Genomic DNA, 12,975 nt, shown 5'->3' with positions numbered 1-12,975 from the left:
GTTGTGGCGTGACACTGAGGGGTTTAAGCCGATATTTCACATCCTGTGGTCTGAAGGTCTGTTCCTGTGCTGAACTATTCAGGCTGGCAGATTGCCCCCGATATGTAGGTACGGGGTAGAATCTGGGGGGAGCTGAACACATCAGAGCAGAATTAGACCATTCAGTCCATTAAGTCTGCTCCACCACTCAATCATGGCTGATCTATTTTCCTTTTCAAGCCCATTCTCCTACCTCTTCTCCGTCCCTTTTGATGCCCTTACTAATCAAGAACCTATCAGCCTCCATTTTAAATATATCCAATGAGTTGTCTCCTCATCTCTGTTCCAAAGGGACATCCTTATATTCTGAGGCTCTGCCCTTTGGTCCTAGGCTCGCCCACTATAGGAAACATCCTCCCCACATCCACTCTATCCAGGTCTTTCACTATTCAGCAGGTTTCAATGATCTGTCCTCATTCTGCAGTGAGTACAGGCCCAGAGCCATCAAATGCTTCTCATAGGTTAACCCTTTCAAAGTTCAAAGTCAAGTTATTATCAAAGTAAATATATGTCACCATATACAACCCTGAGATTCATTTTCTTGCAGGCATACTCAATACGAAATAGAATAATAACCGTAATACAATCAATGAAATACCACACCAACTTAGGCATTCAACCAATGTGCAAAAGACAACAAACTGTGCAAATACAAAAAGAAAGAAATAATAAATAAATCAGCAATAAATATCCAGAGCAGAAGATGAAGAGTCCTTGAAAGTGAGTCTATAGGTTGTGGGAACGTTTCAATGATGGGCAAGTGAAGTTCTCTCCTTTGGTTCAGGAGCCTGATGATTGAAGGGTAACAACTGTTCCTGAATGTGGTGGTGTGGGTCCTGAGGCTCCTCTGCGAGAAGAGAGCATGTCCTGGGTGGTGGGGTCTGTGATGATGGATGCTCTGTGTAAGTGTGCTCGGTGGTGAGGAGAGCTTTAACCATGATGGACTGGGCCCTATCCATTACTTCTAGTATGTTTTTATGTACAAGGGCATTGGTGTTTCCATACCAGGCTGTGATGCAGTCAGTCAATACACTCTCCACCACACATCTATAGAAGTTTGTCAGTGCTTGAGATGTCATGCCACATCCTTGTAAACTCCTAAGGAAGCTGAGGAGCTGCCGTGCTTTCTTCGTAATTGCACTTATGTGCTGGGCCCAGGACAGATCCCCTGAAATGATAACACCGAGGAATTAAAAGTTGCTGCCCCTCCCCACCTCTGATCCCCCAGTGAGGACTGGCACATGGACCTCTGTTTTCCTTGGTCTTTCTGACAGCTCCTTTGTCTTCCATTCCAAACTTCCTCTGGACCATCTCCAACATCAGCACATGGGGCTCAAAGCTGCAAGTCTCAACACTGCATCCTTGCTCTTAGATTCGAGTCCTCTGGAAATGAATGCTGAGTTTGCATTTGCCTTCCATACTGCAGACTCAACCTGCAAGTTAACCTTTAAGGAATCCTGCATCGATGCGAATGTGAGAAGAAGAAATGGGATTAGTTTAAGATGGAATGGGTCTTGGTGGTCAGGGTCGAGGGGGCTGAGGAGCCTATTTCCTTTATAAACAAGTGATTCTGCAGATGCTAGAAATCCTGAGCAAGGGTTTCAGCCCGAAACATCGACGGTTTATTCATTTCTGTAGATGCTGCCTGACCTGCTGAGTTCTTCCAGCATCTTGTGTGTTATTTCCTGTATGACTCCATCAATGTAAAACCCAAGGACGTTCTGCTCAGTGCCCCTGGTGCAGTACACATTCCCAAACCAACAACACTGAGCAAAAAGCAGACGTACTCTTTGTGGGAGTATTATATGTGAATTGGCTGCTACAATCAGTCCAATGCAACAGGATGGCTCTACGACGGGTAGTTAAAATGGCCCAGATCATCACCAGCACCAGTTTGCCTGCCATTCAGGATGTGTATACAGAAGGGTGCCAAAGAAAGGCCAGCATATCATGAAGGGTCCCAGTCACACTGCTTATGGACTGTTTGTCCCACTCCCATTGGGGAAGAGGCTGCACAGCAAACACGCTAGGACCACTAATAAACAATTACCTGCCTAAAGATCCACCCATTAACCCACCCCACCAACACTATAATTTCCTGTCAGAATCACTTTATGCCCACATACTCCTGCGCCTCGTGTCACTTTATGCAAGATAGTCTATGTATTTATATTTATTCTGTTTTTTATTCTGTTCTTTATACTTACTTTGCATTGGATCTGGAGTTAGAAACATTAAATTCTCCTTTACACTCGTGTTGAAGAATATCAGTAAACAATCTTGAATCTCCTGTTAATGATGGCCAGAGGTCCAGGAGTCGTGCCAGATGGAGGAAGTCTGCAAAACCTTTCTTTCTTTAGAACTGGCTGTGGCATTTCAGGGAGCAGAGATGGAAATTCAGCCTGGGTTCCTGCCTCTGATCACTGCCCACTGTCTATCCTGAAGAAAGTAATAAATCGCTACCGTATGAGGTGAAGCTGTGCAGTTGTGCAATCCCACCAACAGAGACACCAGGGACCACAGTCTCTGAGGTCTGGAGCAGCACACAATCTGCCGGAGGATCTCAGTGGATTGAGCGACATCTGTGATGGGTGGGGGGCGGAATGGAATGTGAACTTTGCAGGTCCAAAAACTGACTGTCAGTATGTTTCACAGTCAAACTGGCAGCTGTAAGGGGTTTCTGCAAATCTACAAGCAGCAGTTCTTCTGCCATCTTCCCAGTACGTTTCCTGCCTGCTCCATCGTTCGATCAAGGCTGAATTTATTTTCACTCTCAACCTATTTCTCTTGCCTTCTCATCGACACCTTAACTCATCAAGAACCAATCAACCTCCATAAGACCATAAGTTATAAGAGCAGAATTAGGCCATTTGGCCCATCGAGTCTGCTCTGCCATTTCATCAAGGCTGATCCAATTTTCCTCTCAGCCCCAATTCTCCCCGTAATCCCTTCAGGAACCTCCATCAACCTCTGCCTTAAATATACAGAAAGACTTGGTATCCACCATTGCCTGTGGCAAAGAATTCCACAGATTCACCACCCTCTGGATAAAGAAATTCCTCCTTCTCTGAATAAAGAAAGGATGCCCTTCTATTCTGAGGCTGTGTCCTTTGTGTTACAGGAAACATCCTCTCCACATCCCTGGTATTGAGGCCCTTCAACATTCAGAAGGTCACCCCTCATTCTTCTGAATTGCAGCGAGTAGAGGCCCCAAGCCATCAAACTCTCTCCGAGTGACAAGCCATTCAATCCGGAATCATTCTCCAGAACCTCCTTTGGTCCCTTTCCGATATCAGCACATCCTACCTTAGATAAGGGGCACAAAACTGCTCACAGTACCCCAAGTGAGGCCTCACCAATGCTTTATAAGGCCTCAGCATAATATCATTGCTTTTATGTTTTAATCGCTTTAAGTATACCCAACAACTTGGCTTCCACAGCCATCTGTGACAACAGGTTCCACAGGTTCACCACCCTCTGGTCCCATATCTTTTGGTGAACTGACCAGCTTCTGTGGGAGGGTATCAGGAGGGGCAGGGTTAGTTCTAGGTGCAGGGAACAGCCGAGTCTAGAGAGCTTGGATTGTAAGGAGGGTTGTTTTCACTGGAGTGAAGGGCATCAAGTGGGTTATAAAATCATGCTGGTCACATGGGCAGGGGAGTTAAAATTAGGGGGTACTGAGGTGAGAGAGGGACAGATTTAAATGGGACCTCAGGGGCAAGGTTTTCCACATTGAGGGTGGTATGTATATGCAAAGAGTAGTCAGAGGGAAGGGGTAGAGGTGGGTACAGTTACAGTTTGGACAGGGAGGGTTCAGAGGGATATGTGTGAACTTACAGGTAAGTGACAAGCTTGGTCAGTAGGAGTGAGTTGGGCTCTGGGGCCTGATTCTGCACTGTGTGACAATGCTAATGCTCCCGTTCTCTTTACCCTCTAGTCCAGAAATATGGACCTGGTTGAGATCCTGTCCTTTGTGTTCCAGCTCAGTTTCTCCACGCTGGGGAAGGTGAGTGATCTGCCACGTGGCACAGCGCACCATACCCACGGCTGGAAGAGAGAGTGTGGGGTGGAGGGTGGGAATCAGTGAGGGGGAGGGTGGGAATGGGTAAGAGGGGAAGGTGGGGATGGCACGGTGGGAATGGGTGAGGGGGAGGATGGGAAGATGGTGCGTTTGAAATCAATGAGAGGGGAGGGTGGGGGATGGTGTGGTGGGAATGGGTGAGAGGGGAGGGTGGGGTGGAGGATGGGAAGATGGTGTGTTTAGAATCAGTGAGAGGGGAAGGTGGGGGATGGTGCGTTTGGAATCGATGAGAGGGGAGGGTGGGGATGGTGTGGTGGGAATGGGTGAGAGGGGAGGGTGGGGTGGAGGATGGGAAGATGGTGTGTTTAGAATCGGTGAGAGGGGAAGGTGGGGGATGGTGCGTTTGGAATCGATGAGAGGGGAGGGTGGGGATGGTGTGGTGGGAATGGGTGAGGGGGAGGATGGGAAGATGGTGTGTTTGGAATCAATGAGAGGGGAGGGTGGGGGATGGTGCGTTTGGAATCGATGAGAGGGGGGGTGGGGGATGGTGCGTTTGGAATCAATGAGAGGGGGGGTGGGGATGGTGTGGTGGGAATGGGTGAGAGGGGAGGGTGGGGTGGAGGATGGGAAGATGGTGTGTTTAGAATCGGTGAGAGGGGAAGGTGGGGATGGTGCGTTTGGAATCGATGAGAGGGGAGGGTGGGGATGGTGCGGTGGGAATGGGTGAGAGGGGAGGGTAGGGACAGTGGGAGAGGAGGAGGTGATGGGTGCAGTAAGCGAGGGGATGAGTGGGGTAGAGAGAGGATGTGAAGGTGTGAGAGATGCCTTGGGAGAGGGGTTGATAGAAGAGGGCCGGTGGAAGAGTGGAGTAGGGTGGGGGAGATGAAAGGAGTGAGAGAATAGAGAGGAGGCTAAGGTAGGAAAGAGAGGGTAAGTGAGGGGAGTAAGATGGGAGTGGAGAAAGAGACAAGGCTAAGCTGAGCATGAGGCAGTGAGTAAGATAGGAGTGAGGAAGGGAGGGTAAAGTGAGAGTAAGATGAGAAAGGGTGTGGGAGTGAGAGGGAGATGGGGGTAAGGTGAGCATGAGACAGAGACGAGGGTAAGATGGATTTGAGAGAGAGAGGATGGGGCAAGATGGGTGTGAGAAAGAGACGAGGGTGAGATGAAAGTGAGAGATAGAGGGGAGGGTAAGTTGAAGATGACAGAGAGAGAGAGAGAGGCAAAAGAGGTGGGGTAGGGTTGAAGAGAAGGGTGTGTGGTGAAATAGAGAGAGGGAGAGGGGCTGAAATGAGAGGAGGGTGAGATGAGGGGTGGGAGGTGAGAGGAAACAGTGAGGTGTGGAGAAGGGAACTGGTAATAGGATGGGAAAATTGACCTGAGGTTTAGAGAGATTCCAACGACGCATATTGGAAGCCCAAGCCTTGTTGTGAATGTGGTTTCCTGGGGGATTTACATTCCCTCGATCGATTGCTACCAGCTCTTGTATAATTCAATTGCTGGAACTGATTAACATCGATTAGGGCCAGTTTGAAAAGCATTAATTCGAGCTGTGTCTGCCACACATCCTTTTGAAGATGTCCAGCTGTCAGCATTCTCGTCCTGCCAGAACCTTGAGTGCTTCTAATCAGATTAATCTCCACACCTGCCACACGCTGCTTTGCCTCTGGGGAAGGGATTGTTTGCCTGGTGAATCAATTGCATTTATATATCTCCTTTGCACACTGTCTCTCCAAACAGGACAATAGTTGCTCTTTGCGGATGTCTGCTTTAGTGAGAGAGACTGTGACCAGAGGACACAGCCAGAATAGAAGGACATCCCTTTAGAACAGAGATGAGGAGGAATTTCTTTAACCAGAGGGCGGTGAGGGCCTAGTTATTGGTATATATTTAAAGTGGAGGGCTGTTGAATTCTAGAGTAGTGAGAATGACAAAGGCTATGGGGAGGATGAGGTTGAGCAAGATAATGTCAACCAAGATTGAATAGCGGAACAGACTCAATGGGCTGAGTGGCCTCACCCTGCTCCTATACCCTGTGGTCTTTCTGTTGGTGTGGCTGGAGCCACGTGGAGCAAGGATGGGGAATTGAAGCTGGTCGTGAGGATCGTGTCCCGACAGCTGCCTGTCAGACCCCACTTGGGATTGACCTCTGCCCCAAGACCAGCAGGCAGGTTGAAAACGGAAGGTAAAAGAGAGGAGGCACTTCCTTCCTCAGATATCAACGTTTTGGAATACCAGCGTTGGAGACGGTCCAGAAGAAACTCCTTTGGGCACTTTCTGGGATGCTTGTCCTCTAAGACCAGCTGAGGAAATTTTATTCGTATTCTTTGAAATTTAGAAGAATGAGTAATCTTCTTGGAATGTGAAAGGGCCGAAAGGGGGCCCGACACGGTGGAGTCGACAGAAGACACTGCAGAAGCTGGAATCTGGAGCACTGAACGAGATGCTGGAGGAATTCAGCAGGAGAGGCAGAATCCATGGGTGGAAAATGGACAGCAAGGAAGTTTGTATCAATATGAAGATAGAAATGAATAAAATAATGGTGGGGCTTTACGTCCTTGTCAAGGTGGATACGTTGAACTGTGGGGAGCTGGCACAGAAGAGCAACTGATGATCGTAATGGTGGGGCTGGCTTGAGGGGCCGAATAGCCTCATCCTGTGTACACGGATTCAGAGGAAATCAGACATGAGGTCAGCGGCAGTCTTCAGAAGGAAATGATTGACGGCCAGCTTTACTTGTCGCATGCACGTTGAAGCACACGGTGAAAGGTGTGGTTTGTGTCCGCGGATGTGCTGGGGGCAGCCCACAAGTGTCGCCACACTTCCAGCACCAGCGTAGCATGTCCACAACTTCAGTTCAGTTCAGTTTCAGTTTACTGTCATTTAGAAACCACAAATGCAATGCAGTTTTAAAAAATGAGACAATGTTCCTCCAGAATGATATCACAAAAGCATATGCCAAAACAGACTACACCAGAAAATCCACAAAACGTTTGGCAATCCCCAATCCAGAGTCCGGAGAGGCTGCTGCGTATTAATATCACGCTACAGTCTTAGCGCATTCTCCGGAAAGGAGCTCCAAATCCACCTGACAAAACAAGACCAGAAACTAAAGCTACAAGACCTGCACAAAATCACATAATTACAACATATAGTTACAACAGTGCAAACAATAGCATAATTGATTAAATAAACAGACCATGGGCACAGTAAAAATAGTCCAAAGATGTTAAAAGACTATAAGTTCGAAAGAAACCACCACACAGTTTCCACAAGTCCTCAGGGTCCCGATAGACTCGCCATCCCACGCAGGCGGCAGAAGGGAATACCCCCGCTATGTACTTCCACAGCGCCGCCTCACAGACGCAGCACACAGTGAAAGCGCCCTGAGCACAGCGGACTCCCAGTCCGTCGAACCTCCGAGCCTCCGACCATCCCCTCCGGCACAGCCTCTCCGAGCACCATCCTCTGCTGAGCGCACTACGACACCCCTGCCAACGGCCACCGGCAACGCGACCCCGAGGACTGGGGGCCTGTTCTTCTCAGCAGAGATTCAGACCTCACAGCGGCAGCAGCAATGAAGAGGGCCTTCCTGGAGGTTTCCAGATGTTCCTCCGTGCTCCCACCTCTATTTTCATCAGATTATGATTGCGCACGGCACCCCGCTTGACAAATAACAGATATCAACTCCGGAGTGGCCGCTGCAAGCTGCGTCGCGCCACCATCTTGGATCAATCACCAGACTTTGGTGGTTTGAGCGGACACTCGTTTAATTTCCACGCGGGCCCCCCTGGTTTCTGTGTCTCACCTTGCGCAGGACTCCTAATGACACCCAGAGTAAGGTGCGGTGGCTGAGGGGGAGAGTGGGTGAGCCAGTTACCTGCCTCGTGTCCCATCCCACTCGCTGCGATGAAGTTAAACTGTATTGACTGAATGATTACCCGGCACCATTCAGACCGCCTTTGCCTGAGCTCCTCCTCTGTGCTTGAACAGCAGGCGCTTACAAATGGAAATTCAATAGTTGAAGCAAGTCCAGCTTCCTGCTGAGAGACTGCATCAGGGAGGAAGTTTACAAGGATGCTGCGGAGACTCGAGGACATGAGTTATAGAGAAAGGTGAATCTTCCCTGGACTGCAGGAGAGTGAGGGGAGATATTGTATACAGGGATATACTGTAGATAGGGTGGGTGAATGCATGCAGGCTTTTGCCCCTCAGGTGGGGTGAGACCAAAACCAGAGGTCAGGAAACCATGAGACCGAGGGGGAGAAATAGGCCATTCAGTCCATCAAATCTGCTCCGCTTATCCATCATGGCTGACTCATTTTCTATCTCAACCCCTTGCTGCTGTCTTCTCCCCAGAACCTTTTACACTCTTACTAATCAAGGAAAAAATGTCAAAAGCGGAACGTCAAAGTCGTGTTCATGAACAATTCAGAGCTCTGACAGTGGAGTGGAAGAAGCTGTTCCTAGATCAGCCATCATCAAATCATAGACCACAGGACAGAGAACAATACAGTACAGGGACAGGCCGTAATCCAACCAAATAAATGAGTAGTCAAATGGCCAGCGAAACTCATCCTTCTGCCAACAATGTAACCATATCCTTCCAATTTCCTCACAGTCATGTGCCTGTCTAAACATCTCCAATGCATCTGCCTGTTCCACCCCAGGCAGCGTTTTCCAGCTACCCACAACTCTGCCACAAACGAGAGAGAATCTGCAGATGCCGCAAATGCAAGCAACACACACGGAATGCCAGAGGAACTCATCCGGCCAGGCTGCATCTGTGGAGAAGAGTACAGTCATCGTTCCGGGCCAAGACCCTTTCTCAAGACTCCAGCTGCAGTTTATAAAGCTGCAGCGTAACTTCCTGACTTTTGAACTCAATGCCTTGAGTAATAAAGGCAAGCGTGCCATATGTTGTCTTAACCACGCATCGAAGGGCAGGGCAGGCTTGGATGGGCCAAACGGCCCTCGCCTTGTGTGCATGGAGAGGTTGTAATGCTGACTGAAGGGAAATGTGCCTGGTAATGAATGTTATTGGCAAAAAAATCTACTGTCAGCTGAGAGTACAGAGTGTGAGACCCCTCTGTCATACACATTTGCCTCGGGAAGCAAAAGCAAGCAGGGATTCTTCGAGCCTCAGTGCTTCTAAACTGTGGTTAATGTCCTTCCCTGAGTGGGGAACGGTGTGTAAGGGGTTAATCCCCTGGGGACAGACTGCTTGATGATTGGCTGTGAGCAGGTGACAGAGTGTAAGGGTTAATCCCCTGGGTACAGACTGTCTGATATCTGGTTGCGAGCAGGGTATGAGGGGTCAGTCCTGTCCCCGGGTAACAGACAGCTCACTGTCTGATTATGAGTAGGGAAGTCGTGTGGTATAGATTGTTCAGTGTGTGACTGCAAGCAGGGAGCAGTATGTAAGGGGTTAATCCCCTGGGTACAGGATGTCTGTTGTCTGTGAGTAGATGATGTGTAAAGGGTTAATTCCCTGTCTATCAACTGCCCGGCATCTGAGAGCAGGTAGCAGTGTACAAGGGGTTAATTCCCGAGGAACAGGCTGCCTAGTGTGTGTGAGCAGGTGGTGGTGTGCAAGGGGTTAATTCCCTGCGTACAGACTCTTGGTGTCTGACTGTGAGTGGGAACAGAAGGTTGAACCCATCTGCTGTGAAGGGGGCGTCTGTGAGAGGGTTAATATAATTTCTGGCAGAGTCGCAGTCTTGTAAATTAATTCTGGTTGCCTGGTGCTGGTTGCTGTGCAGAGGACAGGCCTGTAATTGGATGGCCTCTGAGCTGTTGGTGACAAGCCGCCTGGGGCAATGCGCACAAATTGGCTTTGACTCTTGGTGCGCTGCGCTCCTCCCCAGCGCTGCCCTTTGATCTCGGCCAGTGGAGGCATCGGGAATCTGTGCATCTGATCCCACGCTGACCCTCGTGTGGCCTGTACTCCCCTGCTCCCCACCACTGACACAGTGGCACATCTCGTAGAGCCGCTGTGCCTTGGAGCTGGGGGCCCCAGGTTCGATCCCAACTGTCCCCGTGGCCGCGTGGGAATGTGGGGAGACTACAATGAGGTTCGTGTAAAAGAACTTGTGAACAGATTCGGTGAGCCAGGATCTCTGCTGTGGTTCTACGACCCGGAATCTCAGAATTAGCAAGTACAGTGCTAGCATCAATTTCGAGAGGGCTAGAATGTAAAAGCAAGGGTGTGATGTTGAGGCTTCATAAGGCACTGGGCAGACCGCACGTGGAGTATTGTGAGCAATTTTAGGTCCCGTGTCTAAGACAGGATGTGCTGGGGTTGTAGAGGAGGTTTATGAGAGTGGTCTAAGGAATGAAAGGGTTAACGTATGAGGGTCGATTGATGACTCTGGGCCTGTACTCGCTGGAGTTTAGAAGAATCAGGGATGGCGTTGAAACCTATTGAATATTGAAAGGCCCAGATAGAGTGGACACGGACAAGATGTTTCCTATGGTGGGTGAGTCAAGGACCAGAGGACACAGCCTCAGACTAAAAGGACGTCCATTTAGAACAAACGTGGATCAACTTCTTCAGCTGGGTGGTGAATCTGTCAAATTCAATGCCACAGACTGCTGTGGAGACCAAGTCACTGAGGTTACTTAAAGCAGAGGTCGATAGGCTCTTGATTAGTCAGGGTGTCAAAGGTTACAGGAAGACAGGAGAATGGGGTTGAGAGGGATAATAAATCACCCACGTTGGAATGGTCCCTGAGTTATAAATAACTCAGAAAGGGGGAGAAAGGCTGGCATGGTAACAGATGAGATCCCATGCAGTTCTGTGGTATTTCCATGAAAGTACTCTCTGGATTGGGTGTGGAGTGTTTATGAGGTCCCTCAGACATCTGTATCAGGTCCCTCAAACATCTGTACCAGGTCTCACGTCTGTATCAGGTCCAGAGAACAGCTATACCAGGTCTCGCATCTGTATCAGGTCCCAAGAACATCTGTAGCAGGTCTCACATCTGTATCAGGTCCCGAGAACATCTGTGCCAGGTCTCACATCTGTATCAGGTCCCAAGATCATCTCTGTCAGGTCTCACATCTGTATCAGGTCCCAAGAACATCTGTATCAGGTCCCGAGAACATCTGTGCCAAGTCTCACATCTGTATCAGGTCCCGAGAACATCTGTGCCAAGTCTCACATCTGTATCATGCTCTGAAAGAAAGCACGTTTCCTACAGTGGTTTGTCTGGGACCCGGTACATGTGGGTGGGTGAGCACAATTACCTTTCAGAGAGGTTCAAGCCTCTGCCTTCCATCTGCCCCAGCCCTCGAACTGGCCGATCCAGGTGAGGCTTCGTGACCCAGGGAGCTCACATCCCACCGTGTCTTCTGAGTTCAACCCCTGGCCACTGCTCCCCCGTGAGCCTTGAGGTGTTCTCTCACCAGGAGCTGGGGGCCCAGTCCTTAGCGTAAACCCTCCTCGCCCTCATTGAATATTTTATTTACTTAGAGATTTATCATGGTAACAGGCCCTTCCACCCTAACAAAGTTCAAAGTACATTTGTTATCGAAATATGTAATCTGTATAAAGTCTTGAGATTCATCCTCCAGCAGGCAGCTACAAAGCAAAGACACAAATTGTGTAAACAATAAAAAGTAAACAGAACATGAACAGCAGAGTCCCAAAAGTGAGTCCACAGCCACGGGGCCAGTTCAACGCTGAGACGTGAAGCCAGTCCGGGGGCCCAATGGCTACAGGCCACGGGGCCAGTTCAACGCTGAGACGTGAAGCCAGTCCGGGGGCCCAATGGCTACAGGCCACGGGGCCAGTTCAACGCTGAGACGTGAAGCCAGTCCAGGGCCCCAATGGCTACAGGCCACAGCCACGGGGCCAGTTCAACACTGAGACGTGAAGCCAGTCCAGGGGCCCAATGGCTACAGGCCACGGGGCCAGTTCAGCGCTGAGACGTGAAGCCAGTCTGGGGGCCCAATGGCTACAGGCCACAGCCACGGGGCCAGTTCAACACTGAGACGTGAAGCCAGTCCAGGGGCCCAATGGCTACAGGCCACGTGGCCAGTTCAACGCTGAGACGTGAAGCCAGTCCAGGGCCCCAATGGCTACAGGCCACAGCCACGGGGCCAGTTCAGCGCTGAGAAGTGAAGCCAGTCCGGGGGCCCAATGGCTACAGGCCACAGCCACGGGGCCAGTTCAATGCTGAGACGTGAAGCCAGTCCAGGGCCCCAGTGGCTACAGGCCACAGCCACGGGGCCAGTTCAACGCTGAGACGTGAAGCCAGTCCAGGGCCCCAATGGCTACAGGCCACAGCCACGGGGCCAGTTCAACGCTGAGACGTGAAGCCAGTCCAGGGCCCCAATGGCTACAGGCCACAGCCACGGGGCCAGTTCAACGCTGAGACGTGAAGCCAGTCCAGGGCCCCAATGGCTACAGGCCACAGCCACGGGGCCAGTTCAACGCTGAGACGTGAAGCCAGTCCAGGGCCCCAATGGCTACAGGCCACAGCCACGGGGCCAGTTCAACACTGAGACGTGAAGCCAGTCCAGGGGCCCAATGGCTACAGGCCACGTGGCCAGTTCAATGCTGAGACGTGAAGCCAGTCCAGGGCCCCAATGGCTACAGGCCACAGCCACGGGGCCAGTTCAACACTGAGACGTGAAGCCAGTCCGGGGGCCTAATGACCACAGCCACGGGGCCAGTTCAACGCTGAGACGTGAAGCCAGTCCGGGGGCCCAATGGCTACAGGCCACGGGGCCAGTTCAACACTGAGACGTGAAGCCAGTCCGGGGGCCTAATGACCACAGCCACGGGGCCAGTTCAACGCTGAGACGTGAAGCCAGTCTGGGGGCCCAATAGCTACAGGCCACAGCCACGGGGCCAGTTCAACGCTGTGGCATGAAGCCAGTCCAGGGGCCCAATGGCTACAGGGCACAGCCAC

The 12,975-nt window shown here is 50.6% G+C and overlaps 1 protein-coding gene across 2 annotated transcripts in view; it reads left to right on the top strand.

Moving 5' to 3' along the window:
- gtf2h4 (general transcription factor IIH, polypeptide 4) overlaps positions 1 to 12,975 on the top strand; it is a 130,889-nt gene that overhangs the window by 82,454 nt on the left and 35,460 nt on the right. For both annotated transcript variants that reach the window (XM_059970843.1, XM_059970842.1), the window contains one exon: positions 3,977 to 4,045. In XM_059970843.1, coding sequence (XP_059826826.1) covers positions 3,977 to 4,045 — 69 coding nt within the window. The remainder of the gene's footprint in view (positions 1 to 3,976; positions 4,046 to 12,975) is intronic.

Source organism: Hypanus sabinus, chromosome 5 (assembly GCF_030144855.1).
Source record: "Hypanus sabinus isolate sHypSab1 chromosome 5, sHypSab1.hap1, whole genome shotgun sequence".
Taxonomy (NCBI): Eukaryota; Metazoa; Chordata; class Chondrichthyes; order Myliobatiformes; family Dasyatidae; genus Hypanus; species Hypanus sabinus.
The sequence above is the reverse complement of the archived record's forward strand: the minus strand, read 5'-3'. Positions and strand labels throughout refer to the sequence as shown.